Source organism: Pan troglodytes, chromosome 4, assembly GCF_028858775.2.
Source record: "Pan troglodytes isolate AG18354 chromosome 4, NHGRI_mPanTro3-v2.0_pri, whole genome shotgun sequence".
In the NCBI taxonomy this organism is placed as follows: Eukaryota; Metazoa; Chordata; class Mammalia; order Primates; family Hominidae; genus Pan; species Pan troglodytes.
The window spans coordinates 38,695,237-38,712,325 of record NC_072402.2 but is presented as its reverse complement, the minus strand read 5'-3'; the positions used below and the strand labels follow the sequence as shown (position 1 = coordinate 38,712,325).

General features: G+C 40.0%; 1 protein-coding gene across 10 annotated transcripts in view; it reads left to right on the top strand.

The window, feature by feature from the left end:
• Positions 1–17,089, top strand: part of PDE8B (phosphodiesterase 8B) — a 247,221-nt gene that overhangs the window by 145,147 nt on the left and 84,985 nt on the right. For all 10 annotated transcript variants that reach the window (XM_054684286.2, XM_054684284.2, XM_517695.9 and 7 more), the window contains exons 4-6: positions 2,671–2,730; positions 5,075–5,132; positions 10,908–10,996. In XM_054684286.2, coding sequence (XP_054540261.1) covers positions 2,671–2,730; positions 5,075–5,132; positions 10,908–10,996 — 207 coding nt within the window. The remainder of the gene's footprint in view (positions 1–2,670; positions 2,731–5,074; positions 5,133–10,907; positions 10,997–17,089) is intronic.

The window sequence follows — 17,089 nt, the reverse complement described above, 5'->3', positions numbered from 1 at the left end:
AACTGATTCATTTAGCAGAAGTGGAATGCTTTGAAGCTAGATGGAAGAGGTCACTAATTAAATGCTAGACCAAGACAGAGTCCAATTGCATGGGGAGCTGGAATTTTCTTGAATGTTAGTAAGTGAAATAAAAGGTGAGAAAATGGCTTTTTAGACTTTGGTACCCTGACAAGAAATTAGTGGATTAAGAGAAGTTTCTTATCGCAGGCATCATCTTGCTATTCTTTGATGATTTTCAGTTTCCCAAAGAAGAATTTTTCTTAAGCATCTGTTTTAGATATGTTTTAATGGCTTCAAATAATCTCATCTTTCTGCATAAAAATATTTTTCTATTTAATAGTGTATATAAATATACATATAGTATATCATAAAATATCTGGATGCTATTTTTAGTATTAGGAAATATTTTTGATGATTTTATAGTAGAATTGGGTTTTGTAAAACTAAGTATTTCTGATTTTTCTTGGCCTTCACTTACTTTTCTTATGTAGTTTTGTAGTAGAAATATCACACTTCTTTGTTCCTACATATAATCACTTAAGATAAGCTTTACTTAAAAAGAAAAAATCAACAGGAAGAAATCTTTTAATTCAGGCAAAGGCCCAGTTTAGCAGATAAGCTTTACATTTTTCTTTGAATATAAATAAATAGAGTTTTATTTCCTACCAAATATATTTCTGTGTTAGCTGCACAGAAAACCAATAGCGGTCTATGCAGTTTAGAAGTCAGATGTACATATCTGGCAGTGTGTTTCCTGACCATTATTGGTCTTGTTGAGGGTGGCCAGATTCCAAATGCTTGACTCCCAGCACACATTCCCTGGGGAGATGGGTGGGTGACACGCTCCTGGCAGATGTGCATTCTTTGTTGTCACCTGTGGTGCTAGATCCCTCACCCTTGAGCTAGGACTGGACCTTAGCCTAACATGCGTACTTGAGCCTTAGCCCCACCTTCCCCTTAGTCCTCTCATCCAGGAAGAGGCCTAGGTCTCTCTTACCATACCGGTTCCTTTGGAGAGACGAGAGAAAAGAGACAGCAGCAGGAAGCAACCCAAAAGATGGAAGCCAGTCCCAAAAGAAACCAAGAGAGTGTGTGCTCCAGCCCAGTTATGCTCATTACATGTTTTAGCCTCTTGCCTAAAACCCACACCTTAGGATATAGCCCAGCAGTGTGTCCATGATGCCTGCTGGGGTGGGAAAGACTGAATGAAGTTGAGAAGTACTTAGTGTTTCCCTAGAGATAAGAACATGCCTCTAAAACACTATGTATTTTTTCATTAGGTGCTAACTGGTATTTCCACTGAGTATGCACCCAGTAGGCTCCTGAGTATAAAATAAGTGTAGCTTCACCTTAGCAGGACCTGCCCTGTGGGGTGGCTGACTGGGAAGTAGCCTGTGCTGGCATTGGAGGGATATTGACTTATGCCTCCTGCCCCATTGTGAGTTAATAGCATTTTCTCCAAAAGATCTCTTTCAAATACCATTTATCAACAGAGGAAACTTCACTTCCTGGGAATATGGCAGCCGATCATTTCCGGGAGCCTTCCCGCCACACAGTGTGAGGGCTCAAGGAACAGGACATGGAGAAGGTACATTTTTTGAGAAAGGTCAGAAAATGTTGGAGTTGAAGAGGATGAAGCAATACGAGCCGGCTGTCCCTTGGGGAGTGGTAGTTCAAACACATTAAAGTAGAGAGGAGCAGAAATGCCCACAGCCAGAGAGAAAAACAAATGCATGTTGTTTCACAAATTACTCAGGAGTAATTCTGTTCTTGGAGATCATGGTTCCCTTCCAAGATATCTCAGAATAAGCAGAGGCCAGACCAAGAGAATAGGTCAAAGCAAGCTGCTGATTCACACCTAGATTCAAGTATGTGGGCCTTTATTAAAAGTTTGTCCAATTTACACCCCCCTGACCAGAACAGTGCAGAATCTGGGCTGTAGCATGGCACAGCTAAGAAGTTTCATGGACCTCAAAATTCTATGTCCTGATTATTTTGGTCCTGTTTAATTCCTAGGGAATAAACTAACTATATCCAGGTGGTCCTAGTACAACAAACATTATATGGTGACAGGTACTATATTGCAACATTTCTCAGCCCCAGCTGATGATCAAGTTGTTTAAAGTATTTAAGCACAAACTACAGCAGGACTGAAAAATTGAGGTGGCTCTTTGTACCACCTTTAATTGGCTTTAACCGGCATTTGTACATCCAGCTGCCAGCAAGTGCTTTAATTTTTATCATAAGCTCAACTTTCTGAACTACCTGCTATTTTAAAAGAAAAAAGATCAAACCCAGTGAGCTCCCCCAGGTACATACTGATAAGAAGAGGATTGTAGGACTGCCAATTTATTTTTGTTTTGAAGAGTGGAGTTTCAATTTTAAAAAATGGAATTTAAGTGGAATTTGCCAGTTTTTTAAGTGGAAAATTGGCAGGTCTGGCCTATTGGATAATTGCCTGGGAGTGAAGAGAAAAAAATTTTTAAACGAAATGAAGAGATTGTCCTAATCCACAAGGGCATCTTTCTTTGTTGTCTTCTCTGTGTTTTGAGACGTTTTCTTTAGAGAAAGATTTGATGTTGTATCATTTTCAGTGTGAAGAAGTTCCACATTCATTTAATGTAACAAAGCCCAGATCACCTTGTTTGACTTGGAGCCTTCTCATTGCAGGTCGATCCGGGCCACAAATCCCTCCGAGCACACGGTGATCCTCGCAGTGGTTTCGCCAGTGTAAGTGCACCTCCCATTCCCAGATGGAAGGAGTACTGTTCATTCTGAAATATTTGTCAGATGTAATCTGGTTTTTGAGCTATCTAAGCAATGGGTGTGTCTTGGGTCCTAGAACACCAGCCTTAGATCTTGATCTTGCTTTGGGGGTTTTGTTTGTTTCACAAGTTCCTGGAAATATTTAGGTTTTTCTCTGTATCTTGTGTAATTGCCTTTAGCACCTAGTCATACACCTCAGGGAGAAAGTTTACTCATTATATGCCAAAAATGAATGGAAAATTTGAGGAGGAGGTGGTCTGGAGAAAACATTGTTCCAGTTTATCTCTTTTTTTTCCTTTGAAGAAAAGAGATGGGGATATGCTTGTTTTTCATTTAAGAAGAAACACATTTTTTTTCATATTCAAGCATGAGAACAAAGGGGCACTAAATCCACAAGACAAGGGTTGTGAAATTGATGTTGGGACTGATATGTGGCTAGAGGCAGGACAGTAGAGTTTATCCAATGCTGGAAGGCGAAGAAAAGGGATTGCGTTGTAGGTGCAATGAAACTGTAGGATGAGTGCCTGCTCTGCTGGGTTTATCGTCTGAAGTGGCCAGCACTTAAAATAAAAGAGCCAGCAGGAAGAAAAGTTGTCTGTGCAAGCTGCAGTGGTAGAAATCTTGGCAGGTAACAAAATTTGTTGTAGTCTTTTAATGGCTGTATTTAGCTTTGCAGAGAATAAGACCTTATTTAGGACCTAGGACCTATTGGATTTGGCCGCATTATGGCATTTGGCACAAATTCTGCGACAAAGGCCAGGAAAGTCTGGCCCAGGGGACTTGAAATGCCTCATTCCAAAGCCATGTGGATACAACAGGAAATCATGGCTTCAAAGTCTTACCCTCACTGAAGACTCCTACTTACCTGCTACTCCTTGAGTGTCTCCCTAGGGGCTATGTCTTCTCACTTTGTTTGATACCCACCATGGGATGTGGTCCAGAGAAAGCAGAGACATTGTCCTCACTGGTTCATTACACCTCTCCATCCTGGTGGGAGATTAAGATTCCACAGGGAATGAATGAGGGGAACTGAGACATAAGATCAGCATCCTTCAGCCCTCTTTTTTACATTTATCTTCTGGACACTCTGAGATCTGAATGAGGTCATAGAGTCTTGGACATCAATACCAGAAATGTTCAAGGCCACACAGCATTTTTCCCAAGCCTGGCTATTACACGGGTCCAAGAACAAAATACTCTTGTTTTTCTGACTCCTATGGCAAAAAGGTTTGCTAATCCTTGACAAATAATGGTTGACTATGGCTTATTTGTTATGATGTCACCGATTTTTCCTGGTTTAATTATACAATAGTTCATATAGAGAGAGTAGTAATAAAATGAATGTGTGTGTCTATGTCACCCACTTAAGAAATAAAACATTATTAATACCCTTGGAACCCTTTTTGTGGCCTTCCTAACAGTCAGAGAAGATAGAATTTGGAGTTCCAGAAGAAAAAGAAAGTGGGTAAAATAGCTTTTCCCTTAGGGCAGGAATCAGCTGTGGGTAATGCCACAAGTCAGCACTGGGACTTCTGTTCCTGTTTTCTATCTGCATTTCCACCCAATCCCTTTTATTCCATTTTTCTTCCCTGGTTCTTAGGATATGTCCCCCATGTTACTTGCTGGCTGTCTCAGACACTGTTTCTCTATCTTGGTGATAGAGAGCCCAGTGATGGCATGTCTTCATGACAAGCCAATCCACATCCCACCTTGTACTCAAACTAAAGTCCTGAGACTCAGCAGTAAGCTCACTATAGCAAATCCTCTTGTGAAATGAGTAGCAATTATCCATTTTTGTTTTCTCTCCTTCCCTTCTAACTGTGTGTTCCTGCTGATACTTCTCTCCCATTTGGATTGGGGGTCTTGCAGCCTGGAATGCTGGCTGTCTTCCTCATGTTGAGAGCTGGACCAGCTCGGTTTTGGTGCGGGAGTCATACTTCCAGATGGTTTGGGGACAATGGTCTCAGAATGAACAGTGCACGTAACATGTCCCTTTATGGGAGTGCTCCCATACATGTGGCTCAACCCCAAAGGGCAGCTGAGTTGGAAAGGGCCATTCATGTGTACCGAGGGTGATACCTCCAGGTACACTGCTGGAGCTTTCTCTGCTGTTTTTGTTCTTTTTGCATCTGGAAGGTAGATGTGGGGTCTGTATCCTTGAAGGCAGGTGTGCCCCGTGGGCATGTGCTCGTCAGGAAGCCACTCTTGGAGCTAACGCTGTGTGGCCTCATTGCTCTCTCTCCGTGTTTCAGTGTGAGGAATCCTGGTTTGTATCTGCTGAGTGACCACATTTTCTGCTTTGCTGCAGATCGGATGACCATGAAGAGGCGTCAGTCCTTCCTCTTCTCCACGCAGGCTTCAACAGGGTATGTACAAGATATCCAGCATCTCTCTCAGTTGCAGGCACCTTAACCCCTAACTCTCCCATAACAGGAAAGCAAAGCTGCCACAGAGAACTGTTAAGGAAATTAAGCCCCAGGACTGTTGGGGAAAGGAAGAAACTGTGTTCTCATGGGAGAGTAACGAGCAGCTGCCAGTCGAGCTCTTTGCGTTTTTGCTCTCTGGGTTATTTCCATATATCTTAGCAATAGATATACAATGACATAAAAACACATCTTATTATATCAGACTAAAATTCTGTCATCCTAAAGTAATAAAGTAATCTTATTTAAATCAGTACAGTCAATTCGATTTAATGTGTGTGTGATTATACATAGATACATCCACCAAATTGGCACCCAAGACTCTGTTCATCAGGGCTGGCCAGAGCTTCTACCCTAGCGACAGGCCCATGATGACTGTAGCATCCTGTAAACTCCCGGTTGAAACCATTAACATCAGCAAAGAAAAATTCTTTGAGTGACAGACTACACAAATAACACTGAGATTCCACTTGAAGATTAAGAATTACTCCAAGGAAACTCACTAACAAACTAAATAACCAAGCTCACCCAGCATCTCAGGGTAGAAATTAGACTGGAGGCAAAGCTGTGTGCCTGCAAATGGAAAGGAACTGATAGAATGGACTTAAAAGAGAAGAAAGAGAAGAAAGGGAGGAGGAAAAAGATTATCAAAACATGAATGTTTAAAAGAACTATATTCCCTAATATTAAAAAGAAAACAAGTCCTTATAGAGAAATTGTGGAAGACCTTACTTCATATTTTAATTTTTTAAAATAACAAATATATATATTACTCCTATGTAAAAAGTAAAAGGTTTCCCTTAGGAGAATAATAGGATAGAGGACCACGGTTTACTTATACAGCTTTTGCTGATAATCTAAACACAATTAATCCTATAGCATCCTGTGACCTCCTGGCTTAAACTATAAACATCATGAATAACACTGATATTCAACTTGAAGATTAAGATTGGTTACTCCAAAGAGACTTACCAAAAAAACTAAGTAACTAGGCATACCCAGTGTCTCAAGAGCTCTTGGTAAGAGTAATCTGAATCCCGGCCGGGCACGGTGGCTCACGCCTGTAATCCCAGCACTTTGGGAGGCCAAGGCAGGCAGATCACCTGAGGTTGGGAGTTCGAGACCAGCCTGACCAACGTGGAGAAACCCTGCCCCTACTAAAAATACAAAATTAGCTGGGCGTGGTGGCGCGTGCCTATAATCCCAGCTACTCAGGAGGCTGAGGCAGGAAAATAGCTTGAACCCAGGAGGTGGAGGTTGCGGTGAGCCAAGATCGCAACATTGCACTCCAGCCTGGACAAGAAGAGTAAAATTCCGTCTCAAAAAAAAAAAGAGTAATCTGAATCCCAAGTAGGTGGAGTGATGTATTTCTTAAAAAATAGGGTACTGCATGTGCCTTGTGAATTATGAAAATCCTCTGTGTGCTTTAAGTAATGGTACTTTGCTACTCCTGGCTTAAAAATATATATATATATTCCTGTTAGTTGTAGACCACAGAGAAGCAAAAACTACCTTTGTGATGCAGTTGTTTTGTGCTTTGGTATGCTTCAGTGTGGAAGAAAGTGCTATAGAGAAGATTCAAGGTAGTCTAGTGGCTCACGATGCGTGATAGAAATGAATGTTTCCAGCTAGCAATATTTTTCACGCTCCTAACACTTTTTCCTTGTCTGTTATCTCTTCTCGCAAAGGTTGGCATTTGGTTCTGAAAGCTATTCTTAGGTGCTATATCTTAATGAGAATGCATGAGACAATGCTTCTGAGTTTTTGGAATGAAGAGTTGCAAAAGAAAAATCAGCAAAGAAGCCATGTGGTTGAGACAGATTTTCTTTACTCACTCATTTTCTAAGAAATAGCTCTAAAATTATTCACAGGCTTCATAGAACTTCTGTGTAATATTGACCCCCCGACTCTACCCCATTCCAATGTCGTCCTTTTCAAGTTTGAGTTGGGACCTCATGGAGTGTGAGGACATAGATTTTCCTCATTACCTAGGAGATGATTGGAGAATGGCAGTGACACACTGTGGGTTTTATCGATCAGGACCCATGTACGTGCTGTTGAGTGTCCTTTTGGAATTCTACCTTTAGTTCAGTGATCCTACCTCAAACTGGTCTAGAATTGCTGCCATCTGAAGCGATAGCATCTTGTCTGGAAGGCTGAGATTGCACATCTGCTCACAGTTAGGAGAAACAACTGGAACTCTTTGGGTGCAAATGCTATTGAGAAAATTTAACCAAAGTTCCATTGTTTCCTTTTTACACATTTTATAACCTGTCCATGGTGCTCTGGAAGGCTTCATTTGCCACTATCCAGACATGTTACTGTGTTTTGCAGTCAGCCTCAGTGAATAAAGCTTCGGGGGAGGGGCATGAACAGCGGTAGCTGTCAGGGACCACCTGGTGTTCTTCAGTGCCGGCCCTGATAGAGGCCATTTGCCCATTAGGTCAGGGTGCCCCCAGTAGCTTGGGCTCATTCCAGGAGAAGCACGCTGCACCTACAACAGCTCTCCTGGCATTACTGTGGCACACCATCAGCTGAGACTGATCTTCATGTGGTGGTTCTCCTTTTTTGGGCAAAATCCTGTCTTTCACAACTCTCTTCCCAAGCACCTTTTCAAATATGCCAGTTATCTTTGCCTTCCATGAAGTTGTTTCCCATCTCTGAGCTGGTTTGATTGTATTAGATTATCTGCTGAAACTCACCCCTGTGTTGCTAGCTAATTGGCTGGTGCTTCAGTCTGTGGTCCCTGAGTGGGGATCTAGGAACAAATTGTGCCATCACATATCCCACAACAACTCCCCTTGAAGGCTCTGGAGCTATGTGTAAGCAGCCGACTATATAGATGCTAATTCCATGCTGAGCCTTTTAGAAACCAGCATCTTAGCAAAGGACAGTTGCAACTGTTTTTATATCAACTTTATGTGCCTCTTTTTCTATTTGCAAAAATATTTGTTCAATTTAACAAGTGTTTATGGAGTTCTGCCTCTGTGCAATGTGCTAGGCATGCCGGGGGCACAACTGTAGGACACAGTTCTCTGTGGAGAGGCCTTCTGTGGAGTAGGAAGTGGGGAGCTACGATTTATTGTCAGGCCCAGTTCCCAGTGATTTACTTAATCCTCCTCTACATATGAGGGATTTGATATTTTCTCCATTTTTGCAGAGGAGGAAACAGGCTCAAAACAACTAAACTTGCCAGAGCTCACACTCATGACAAAGTCCAGAAGCAAATACATGTTGTTTAACTCCAAACTCTATATTGGGTTCACTAAAGTTAGATTTCCCAAGCTAGTGTCCCACAGAACACCACTGTACCAAAAGCTATTAATACATGGTCCATGAAAAAAGCCTTCTATGATCAAATAAGTTTGGGGAATCAGTGAAAACTCAGTTTCCCCCTCCTCTCACACCTGAGAATCCACAGAGCACTTTTGCAACACTGCATATTAGCATTTTAAATACTCTGAGAAGTCCCATAGTAAAGAAACCTGCTAACTTTGTTTATCCCAACATTTTCTTTCCATTTTTTGCAAAAACTAATCCATGTTTGTTATAGAAAATACAGATAAGCTAAAAATTAAAATTATTTATGCCACCAGCCTTTCAGATTTATTTGTAGGCAGAAATAGAAATGACTGTGTATTATTTACAAAACAGTGTCGTGATATACATACATATCTTTCTATGTTATTCCAGCATTTTCAAAACATATTTTATCATGGTTTTTTCATGTTTTTACAAAACATGAGCTAACAACTCCCTGAGTTCTGTTATAGGCTGATATATAGCTTTTATCCATCTAAAAGCTCAAATGGAATCTAACCATGTTTAACTTTGCTCTGTACATCAAACAGAAAGTATTTCCCTTATGTGTATGTTTATGGCTTCCTCTCTTTCCTTAGCTCTTCCCAGCTTCCACGTAAGAATTGTGGAGGACCAGAGGCCCAGGGAAAGCCAGGGAGAAGCCAACCACTCCAGATATGTGGAGCCAACCACTCCAGTGTATATGTGGGGTGTGTGTGTGTGTGTGTGTGTGTGTGTGTGTGTGAGAGAGAGAGAGAGAGAGAGAGAGGAAGGAGTGAGGAGAGGGATTGATTTTTTTCTCTGGCCAACTTGGGTGAAGGAAATCTAAGAAATACATCTTTCAGCAGGGCCTAGTATTCTCCTCCTCCACCTATATAGCTACCGGAGAAGCAAAAGTATGTGACTAGTAGTTTGGAATACTTTGGAATTCTGCTTATCTTTCTACTTAATAGTTTGCCAGCCATATGCTTAGAAAGGTTTGCATGATATTTTTTTCAATCAATTAAAATGCATAACATTTCCCCTTTCCTAAGTAGAATTGTCCTTAAATCTCTTCCCTTACTATTTTTTACTTGCTTTTTTTTCTGATTTCATTATTTCTCATTAAGTATTGATGTGATCATGTCAGAGAAGTGCTCAATTTCCTATATACCCTACACCGAATCACATAGCATATATAAGAAATGTAAACCAAATTACTTTGGGATTAAGTGAAAAAGGGCCTACTCCTCTTTAAACGCGGGACTTGAGCAGCTCATGCCTAGCATAAATAGGTGCTTCGTAGTTCTTTGATGAATGACGATGTGTGCTGCATTTTCTTCTATGTTATTATTTGCTTATCTGTTCATTCATTCACTAAGTTTATTTATAAATACATGAAAGCCTTTTTTTTCAATTGAGATGAAACCAAAATTAGCCATTTTAAAGTGAACAATTCAGTGACACTTAGCACATACACAGTGTTGTACAGCCACCACCTCTCTCTAGTTAGAGTGAGACCCTGTTGCAAAACAAACAAGCAAAAAGCCATTTTCATCATTCCCAAATGTGTTCCCATTAAGCGGTCACTCCTAGTCCTCCTCCCCACAGCCCTGACAACCACCAGTCTGCATTCTGGCTCAATCAGTTGACCTATTCTAGATATTTCATATACATGGAATCATACAATACGTGAATTTTTCTGTCTGGATTCTTTCACTTAATACTTTTTTCAGGTTCATACATGTTGTAGCATGTATCAGTATTTTATTCCCATTGTATGGTCAAGTAATAATCCATTGTATGTATACACCACAATTTGTTTATCTGTTCAAATGTTGGACATTTGGGCTGTTTCTGCCTTTTGGCTATGGTGAATGATGCTGCTATGAACACACGTGTATGAGTATTTATTTGAGTACTTGTTTTCAGTTCTTTTGAGTATATACCTAGGAGTGGAATTGCTGGATCATATGAGAATTCTGTGTTTAACTTTTCCCCTGCATTAGGCACTCAGAAAATTAGGAAGGAAGTAAAGAGTAGGCTCTCCCTTCCAAAGAGATCATTGATAATGTGGTGCACACCGAACATGCTGAGTGTTGGGTTTTAGATGATTTTATTAGTGCAATATGAAGCAAAGTGTTTCAGTCATTTACATGGCTGGGCAGGCATTCCGTGCTCTAGAGCATTCATAATGTAGTTTATTCTACCTTTGTTATGCAGGAAGTGAAGTGTACAGTATTACTTGCTCTGTTGTTTCCCATACATTTAAACAAGCACTTTGAACACCTTGACAGCTGTTTCATCTCATCTTACCTACTACTAATTGTCTTATATAACGGAGTTACCCGGGGATAGGAACAACTGTTAAGTTTCTCTATTTGACTTTCTAAGAAGTAATTATATATGTCTTATGTATTGTCTTTGCTTTCTTTTCAGAGATTTATGGAGAATAGCAGCATAATTGCTTGCTATAACGAACTGATTCAAATAGAACATGGGGAAGTTCGCTCCCAGTTCAAATTACGGTATGTAGCAAAATGATACAGTAACATGAGGTTAACAATTCTTTAGAAAATCTTATCTGTCAACAGGCTGATGTTCATGGGTTCATAGCTGAATCCCTGGGATTTTGAAGCTTTTAAACAGGCAATGAATGGCAGCTGGCCAACAGCAGTATCTAAGCCAGAAGGCCCATTATATAAAGAAATAAATTGGAAGCATTTCTTCTTTTGACAGTATTTTCCACTATTTACAGAATTTTAAAATTGTAACCTGGGAAAATGCTTAATTTTTGCACAATTAGATCGAGATTAGGAATAGCCTTGAGGATTATTTTCTACTTCCTACTTTCAATATTTATAAATTTTTACTTGGATTGTTACGCATAGGGGCAAACTAATGGCGATATTTATCATGCTAACCATAAACATGGCTAAGTAACCACAATAGCAATTTTATTAAGTCTGTTTGTGGCCTCAATATGCATGAAGTAGCTTTAAGAAACCAGTTTTAAGTCTCTTTACAAGCATATAGTGTTTTAAGAGCAGGCTTGTCATTGGTGCTCAATTCCAGGGATGGGATTCTCTGCGTGTCTGGCTGCTGGCCAGAATGCTGGGCTGGGGGATGTTCTGCTCCTGGGCCCTCTTAGGAATATCAGGGTCCTAGCTCCTGCCTGGTTTTGCTCAGGCTCCACTCTGGCAGGCTTTTTGGACCCTGATGTTTTCCTCCCTTCTCAGCCAGAGAGCAGGGAAAGGAGGAGGCTCTTCTCCACCCGTGGGCCACTGCGGGGCCCAGTGCCCAGGAGCTTCAGGCTGTGTGATGCCAGAAAATTCTGTAGCATGGCCTCTCTCTCTGGCTGACTGAGAAGTCATGGATAGTTTGAGGCTCAACACAAAATAAGTAGGAGAGCATCCTATTATAGTAATTATATGCCTTATCTTGATTACTTATTGTCATTCAAAGATGACAAAATCCTTTTCAAACTTAATCATCCTCTGTCCCAGGGAGGCAAAATGAATCGACATAAACCCAGAGAAGCAGGTTCCCCTGGGGTGCACCCTAGTCAGGGAAGTCACTTTTTGGTGGGTAGAGTGCTCTAAGAAATAAAGTGTGGGGATAAACAGTCACTTTCTTAGGTAGAAAAGTATTAAAAAAAGAATCTCAAACCAGTGGGAAATCAGATATTTTGGGACTTCAGGTATTTTTAACAGCCCTTGGTAAGAAATATTGCCAAAGACTTTTTGAGCGTATAAGTAAGCTAGATCCTGTGGTTTCTTTTTATGTGTATGTTAGCTTCAGAGAACGTCACAGAATTTTTCTAGAAACCCATGTTGCCTGTACTTCTGTAATTTATGCCTTTTAATAATGTAGATTAATTGTTATTATTCCTGGGGGTCTCTACTGTTTTTAATTGAAGGTTAAAAGACTTAGTACTTTTATTTTAGATGTTTACACAATAAATAGAATCAGAAAGAGGGGGATTTTACTGTGGTTTAATTCTTCAACTGTGTATTACCCACAATAAAAAATGAACAGTGCAACACCTCATTGCATTGACAGGCAATTCCATTATTTGATTTTAAATAAGTGCTTCTGTTTTTTTAGGCAACATTACATGTGATGGCATATGTTAGGTGCCAGGAGATGCCCTAATACAGATTCTGCAGTGCACATGGGGCACTGGGGGGCTGTCCCAGGAATGTTAGGGGCACCTTGTCCATGATGAGCAGGGCAAAAGCAGGCCTGGAAATTTGAAATAAATGTCCCCAGCCAACACAATAGCATAAAGAAAAGCCTTCAGGTTATTGTACTGCTGAAATCTGTTTAGAGCCAGGGCACCAAAGACTTTTTAAGGTCTTATCCGATTCAGAACTTTGCAAGTTTCTAAGTACATTATGTAAGTACTGTACTTCTGACCCCTCACTTACTAGAACTGGTTGGGGGCATTGGACCCGTTGTTGAGGTCATAATGAAAAGGCTCAAGTTCTTACTACAAATCAGTGTCAAATTGGATAATGGACTTGACCCAGGAAGGTAGTGGCCCCAGGAAAGAAGGTTTGCCTGGCACAGGGATTATCTTGCCTTCTGCACAAGTTTCAGCTGTTGCTTTTTGGTGGGTTCTGCCTCAACCTTATTCAAGTTATCGCCCTTTTGGGTGTGTGTGTGAACATGTGCATGATTTTATGTGCATATTCCCAGGTATTCCATATCTAGGCCCAGCAGATAGGGGCAGTGATTCATGCCACGGCCTCTCCCCAGCTCCTTAGGGCACTCAGGGACATCTAGCACATATACCTGCACCCCAAGGCAGGCAAGCAACTCTATCATTTGTTGCAGACTGGGAAAATGAGGCTCTTTATTATACAATGCTAGAATAATTATAGTCTAATTATATAATACTTTCCCCTACAATTCCGCCCCCAGCTGCAGCTAAATATGTAGCATTACTGTCATTCTGCAAGGACAGTCTGTACTGCAGGATGATGGTGAATGTTAAAGGTAGACACCTCTGCCTGGGTCCCATGTCTGGTGACCATATTTACTTAACCAAGAAACAAAAAGGATCACCTGATGTGATCAAACAGAAGATGTAGTCTAATTTTAAGATTCTATTATATAAAATAACTTAAAGATATAAGAACTAAATCACATATCTGTATGCCTTTGATGAATTACTCTGTTGAATAGAAGAATTTATGAAATGGAGAGCGTCTAGGATAATCTAGATTAAATGATGACTATTTATCTCTTCCGATGTTCTTACACCTCTTTATCATGAAAAGATCTATTTTATCTAAAATAAAGATAATTATTTAGCTACTTAGCAGGAGTTTGGGCTGATCGATATATACTAATGCAGTACCAGCTATTGTTTGATTCATTAGTCAGTCTAGAAGTTACATCCAAGTCATTATGTTTATTTCACTCCAAATCTTAAGACAGTAGCAATCCTCAATTTTAGAAAGAATCAAAATTTTTGGTGGGCAAAACTCTGTATTCTGTGGAACACCACATCTCTCAGTATTAATAGACATTTGTAGAGCACTTTATTCTCATATGGGCTCTGCGTGATAGCCATTGTGTTTCAAGGGTGGAAACTGAGCTGTGAAGGCTTAAAATAACCAGTCCCTATTGCTTTATTGCCCAGTAATGAGTGCCAACAAGTAACAAGGTCACGATCCTCTCACCTCTTCTACTCCCCGCTCCCAACTCATCCCAGACTCCTGCTGGGATGTGGACTTGTGTTCAGAATCTTTTCCCTACAAGCCACCACCTTGCCCAGTCCTACCCTTGTTCCAGGCAGCCTCACAGTGTGTGTGTGTGTGTGTGTGTGTGTGTGTGTGTGTGTGTTGTTTTAGTGGAGTCTAGATAGAGCACTTTTGGAAGGGACACAGGAGATAATGTAACCCAACACCCTGGCCGTGATTGACAGAGGAAAACACTGAGAACCATCACAGCTACTCAGCATGTTGGTGGCAGTGGTGGAGTAGAATCCAGGCATCCTGCTTTTTCAGTCTGGTGCACTTTCCACTCAGCATAGCACTATATTATTTATAGACTTTATACCTGGACCCCTGTAATATTTACCTTTTCTCTCTGGACCTTCGAGGGCTCTTAAGAAGGTGCAGGGAAAATGGTGATATTACCTATACTTCATGGGTTCCCACAACTAGGTTACTTTTCCCTTGTGTTTCTTTTTTCTAGTTTTCCAACTTTTTAACCTGAAGAATAAAACATAAAGATACCTGAGACAAAAGAGTTATATGGTTCCCAAGAACAGATATTAATAAAGCTAAGGTTCTTCTGCCAGAAGAGTATGAATAATTAATACAAGCAATTAAGTTCTAAAACTCTAGAAACATGACTCAAGTTGATTATCTCATTTTGCTGCAGGTTTATTTAAATAGAACCATCAACCAAAGAGGTTGAGAGCCTGAATAAACATTGCGGTCTGGTAGTGTTTGTCGTGGGGGGCAGGGGTGGGAAATAGTGTGTTCTTTCTACCAATATCCTTTCATTTCAACTGTTGATAAGCATTTACTTTGTCTTATGGGGCTTTATACTTATTGAAAATTTCATGCTTTGTGGATAATCATAAAATGAATGTTTAATAAATTTTGGAGATTGGATCTAAGATCATGTATAAAGGCAACCTCTTGAATTGATGAAAATGATAATAGTCTGAAGTACCTGTTTATATACTTAGTTGAAACCTGTTTACATAGTTAGAGAAAATACTTAGGCAAGAGAGGAATTTGTCATTTGATAAAATGTGTTAATTAAAGCTTAATTATCCAGCTCTCAAAATTAACAAATTAGTCCACATAGAGTGTGTTTCTCCAAGAGTGACTTCTGAAAGACAGCTGCTGCCCAGGAAATCCTTCCCTACGGTGCTTCGTCCAGTTTTGGACCAGGTGCCTGGAAAACACTGTTGATAAGACTAGCTCTTGCTTGTCTCTTATGAGGCAGTGCAGTGACAAATTTGGTAGCAGTTTTAAAGCCCCCTTTTATTCTTGTTTCTTATTTTAAATTGTGTTTACAAGTGGTGGTACTAAGACAGTATACAGTTCAAATTAGGTAGACTGGAGCAATTTAACTAAGAAAATATACTACTGCGCCTGTAAGCCATTTCAGTTGAGTTAGGTTAATATTCTCCTCTGCTCTTCTAACCCATATCATGATTACTTGTTACACTTACCTTCTCACACTGATATCTTCATTTCTGCAACTATAGGAATGGCGTCCTGCAGTTGGCTAAAATACTGCACTCCATACGCATACCTCACTATTATTGAATACAGTTCTTGGTTTGACATTTCAGGTATATTTATGAGAAAAGATAGGTTACGATTCATTTTTTTCACCAAAGCCTTTTGAAAGCCTTAGAGAACAAAGACGTATTACTCTGTCATCTTAAACATAACAACAGGTATCATGTGTTGTATTCTCATATTGTCCCAAGCACTTCGAGAAATGCCTCACATAAACTATCTGTTTTGATCTTTACAAAAGCCTGTGAAATACGTATTATTATCCTCATTTTATGGATGAGGAAACTGAGGGCCATTGAAGACAGAAAGTTGCCTCAGGTCGCATAACTGGAAAAATACAGAGCCAGATTTCACCCAGTTCTTTCTGCCTTCTTCCCTCTAAACAGATCAAAATAGGAAGACAAAGTTAGAATGCCTTTATGAGTGGAAAAAAATAACATTTTTCAGAGTTTTTTTTTTTTAAAGAAAAAACATCAATCCAGTAAATCAACAGTTTTTTTTTTTTTTTGTAATGTGTAAGAAAGCTTTTTGTTGGGATTCTTTAAACAGTCAGTATAAATAACAGAGCTCTAGCTACATGCTTGCTATGTTGGACAGTAAATAGCTTACTGTATTTGGAGTTGCTCTAGATTAGGAAATTAGTTAAAACTATAATAAACAAATGAGAGTCTGATTCCAAATATTCCAGAAATATAGGGAAGGTCACCAAGAAAAGTCCCCACTGGAGAGCTGCAGAGGTGCAATGAACCAGCAAGGGGAGTTCTGCTGGGTTTGCCTTTCACCATGCCAGGGGGAATGGTTGGAAGCCGAGAAACATCACAACAGCAAAAAAGGAGAAGAAATGTTTTTGTGTCTGTTGCAAAAGGCCAGAATACCTCACATCCAATTTGGGCCCAGTTAAGTTCTCTAATTGATGGAGACTTAACTTCTCCATGACCACAACTGTGAATGAAACAGAAGAACGTCATTGCCTCGTGTTAGTGTTGAAGTTTCATTCAGCACACACATAGTCCATTCCAAGATCCACAAAGATTTCACTGAATTACAATTCTTTTTGTATCATACACACAGATATATATGCTATTGTTTATGCATTTAGTTTGAAAGATTAGTTTTTTTCCCTCAAAGCATATTATTAACCCTCTTAGTCTGTTAGGATTGCAATAATGAAATACAGTCATGCATCATTTAATGATGGGGATATGTTCTGAGAAATGTGTCGTTGGATGATTTTGTCATTGTGCAAACATCATAGAGTGTACTTACACAAGCCTACGTGGTATAGCTTACTACACACTTAGGCTACGTGGTATATATAGCCTGTTGCTCCTAGGCTACAAACCTGTA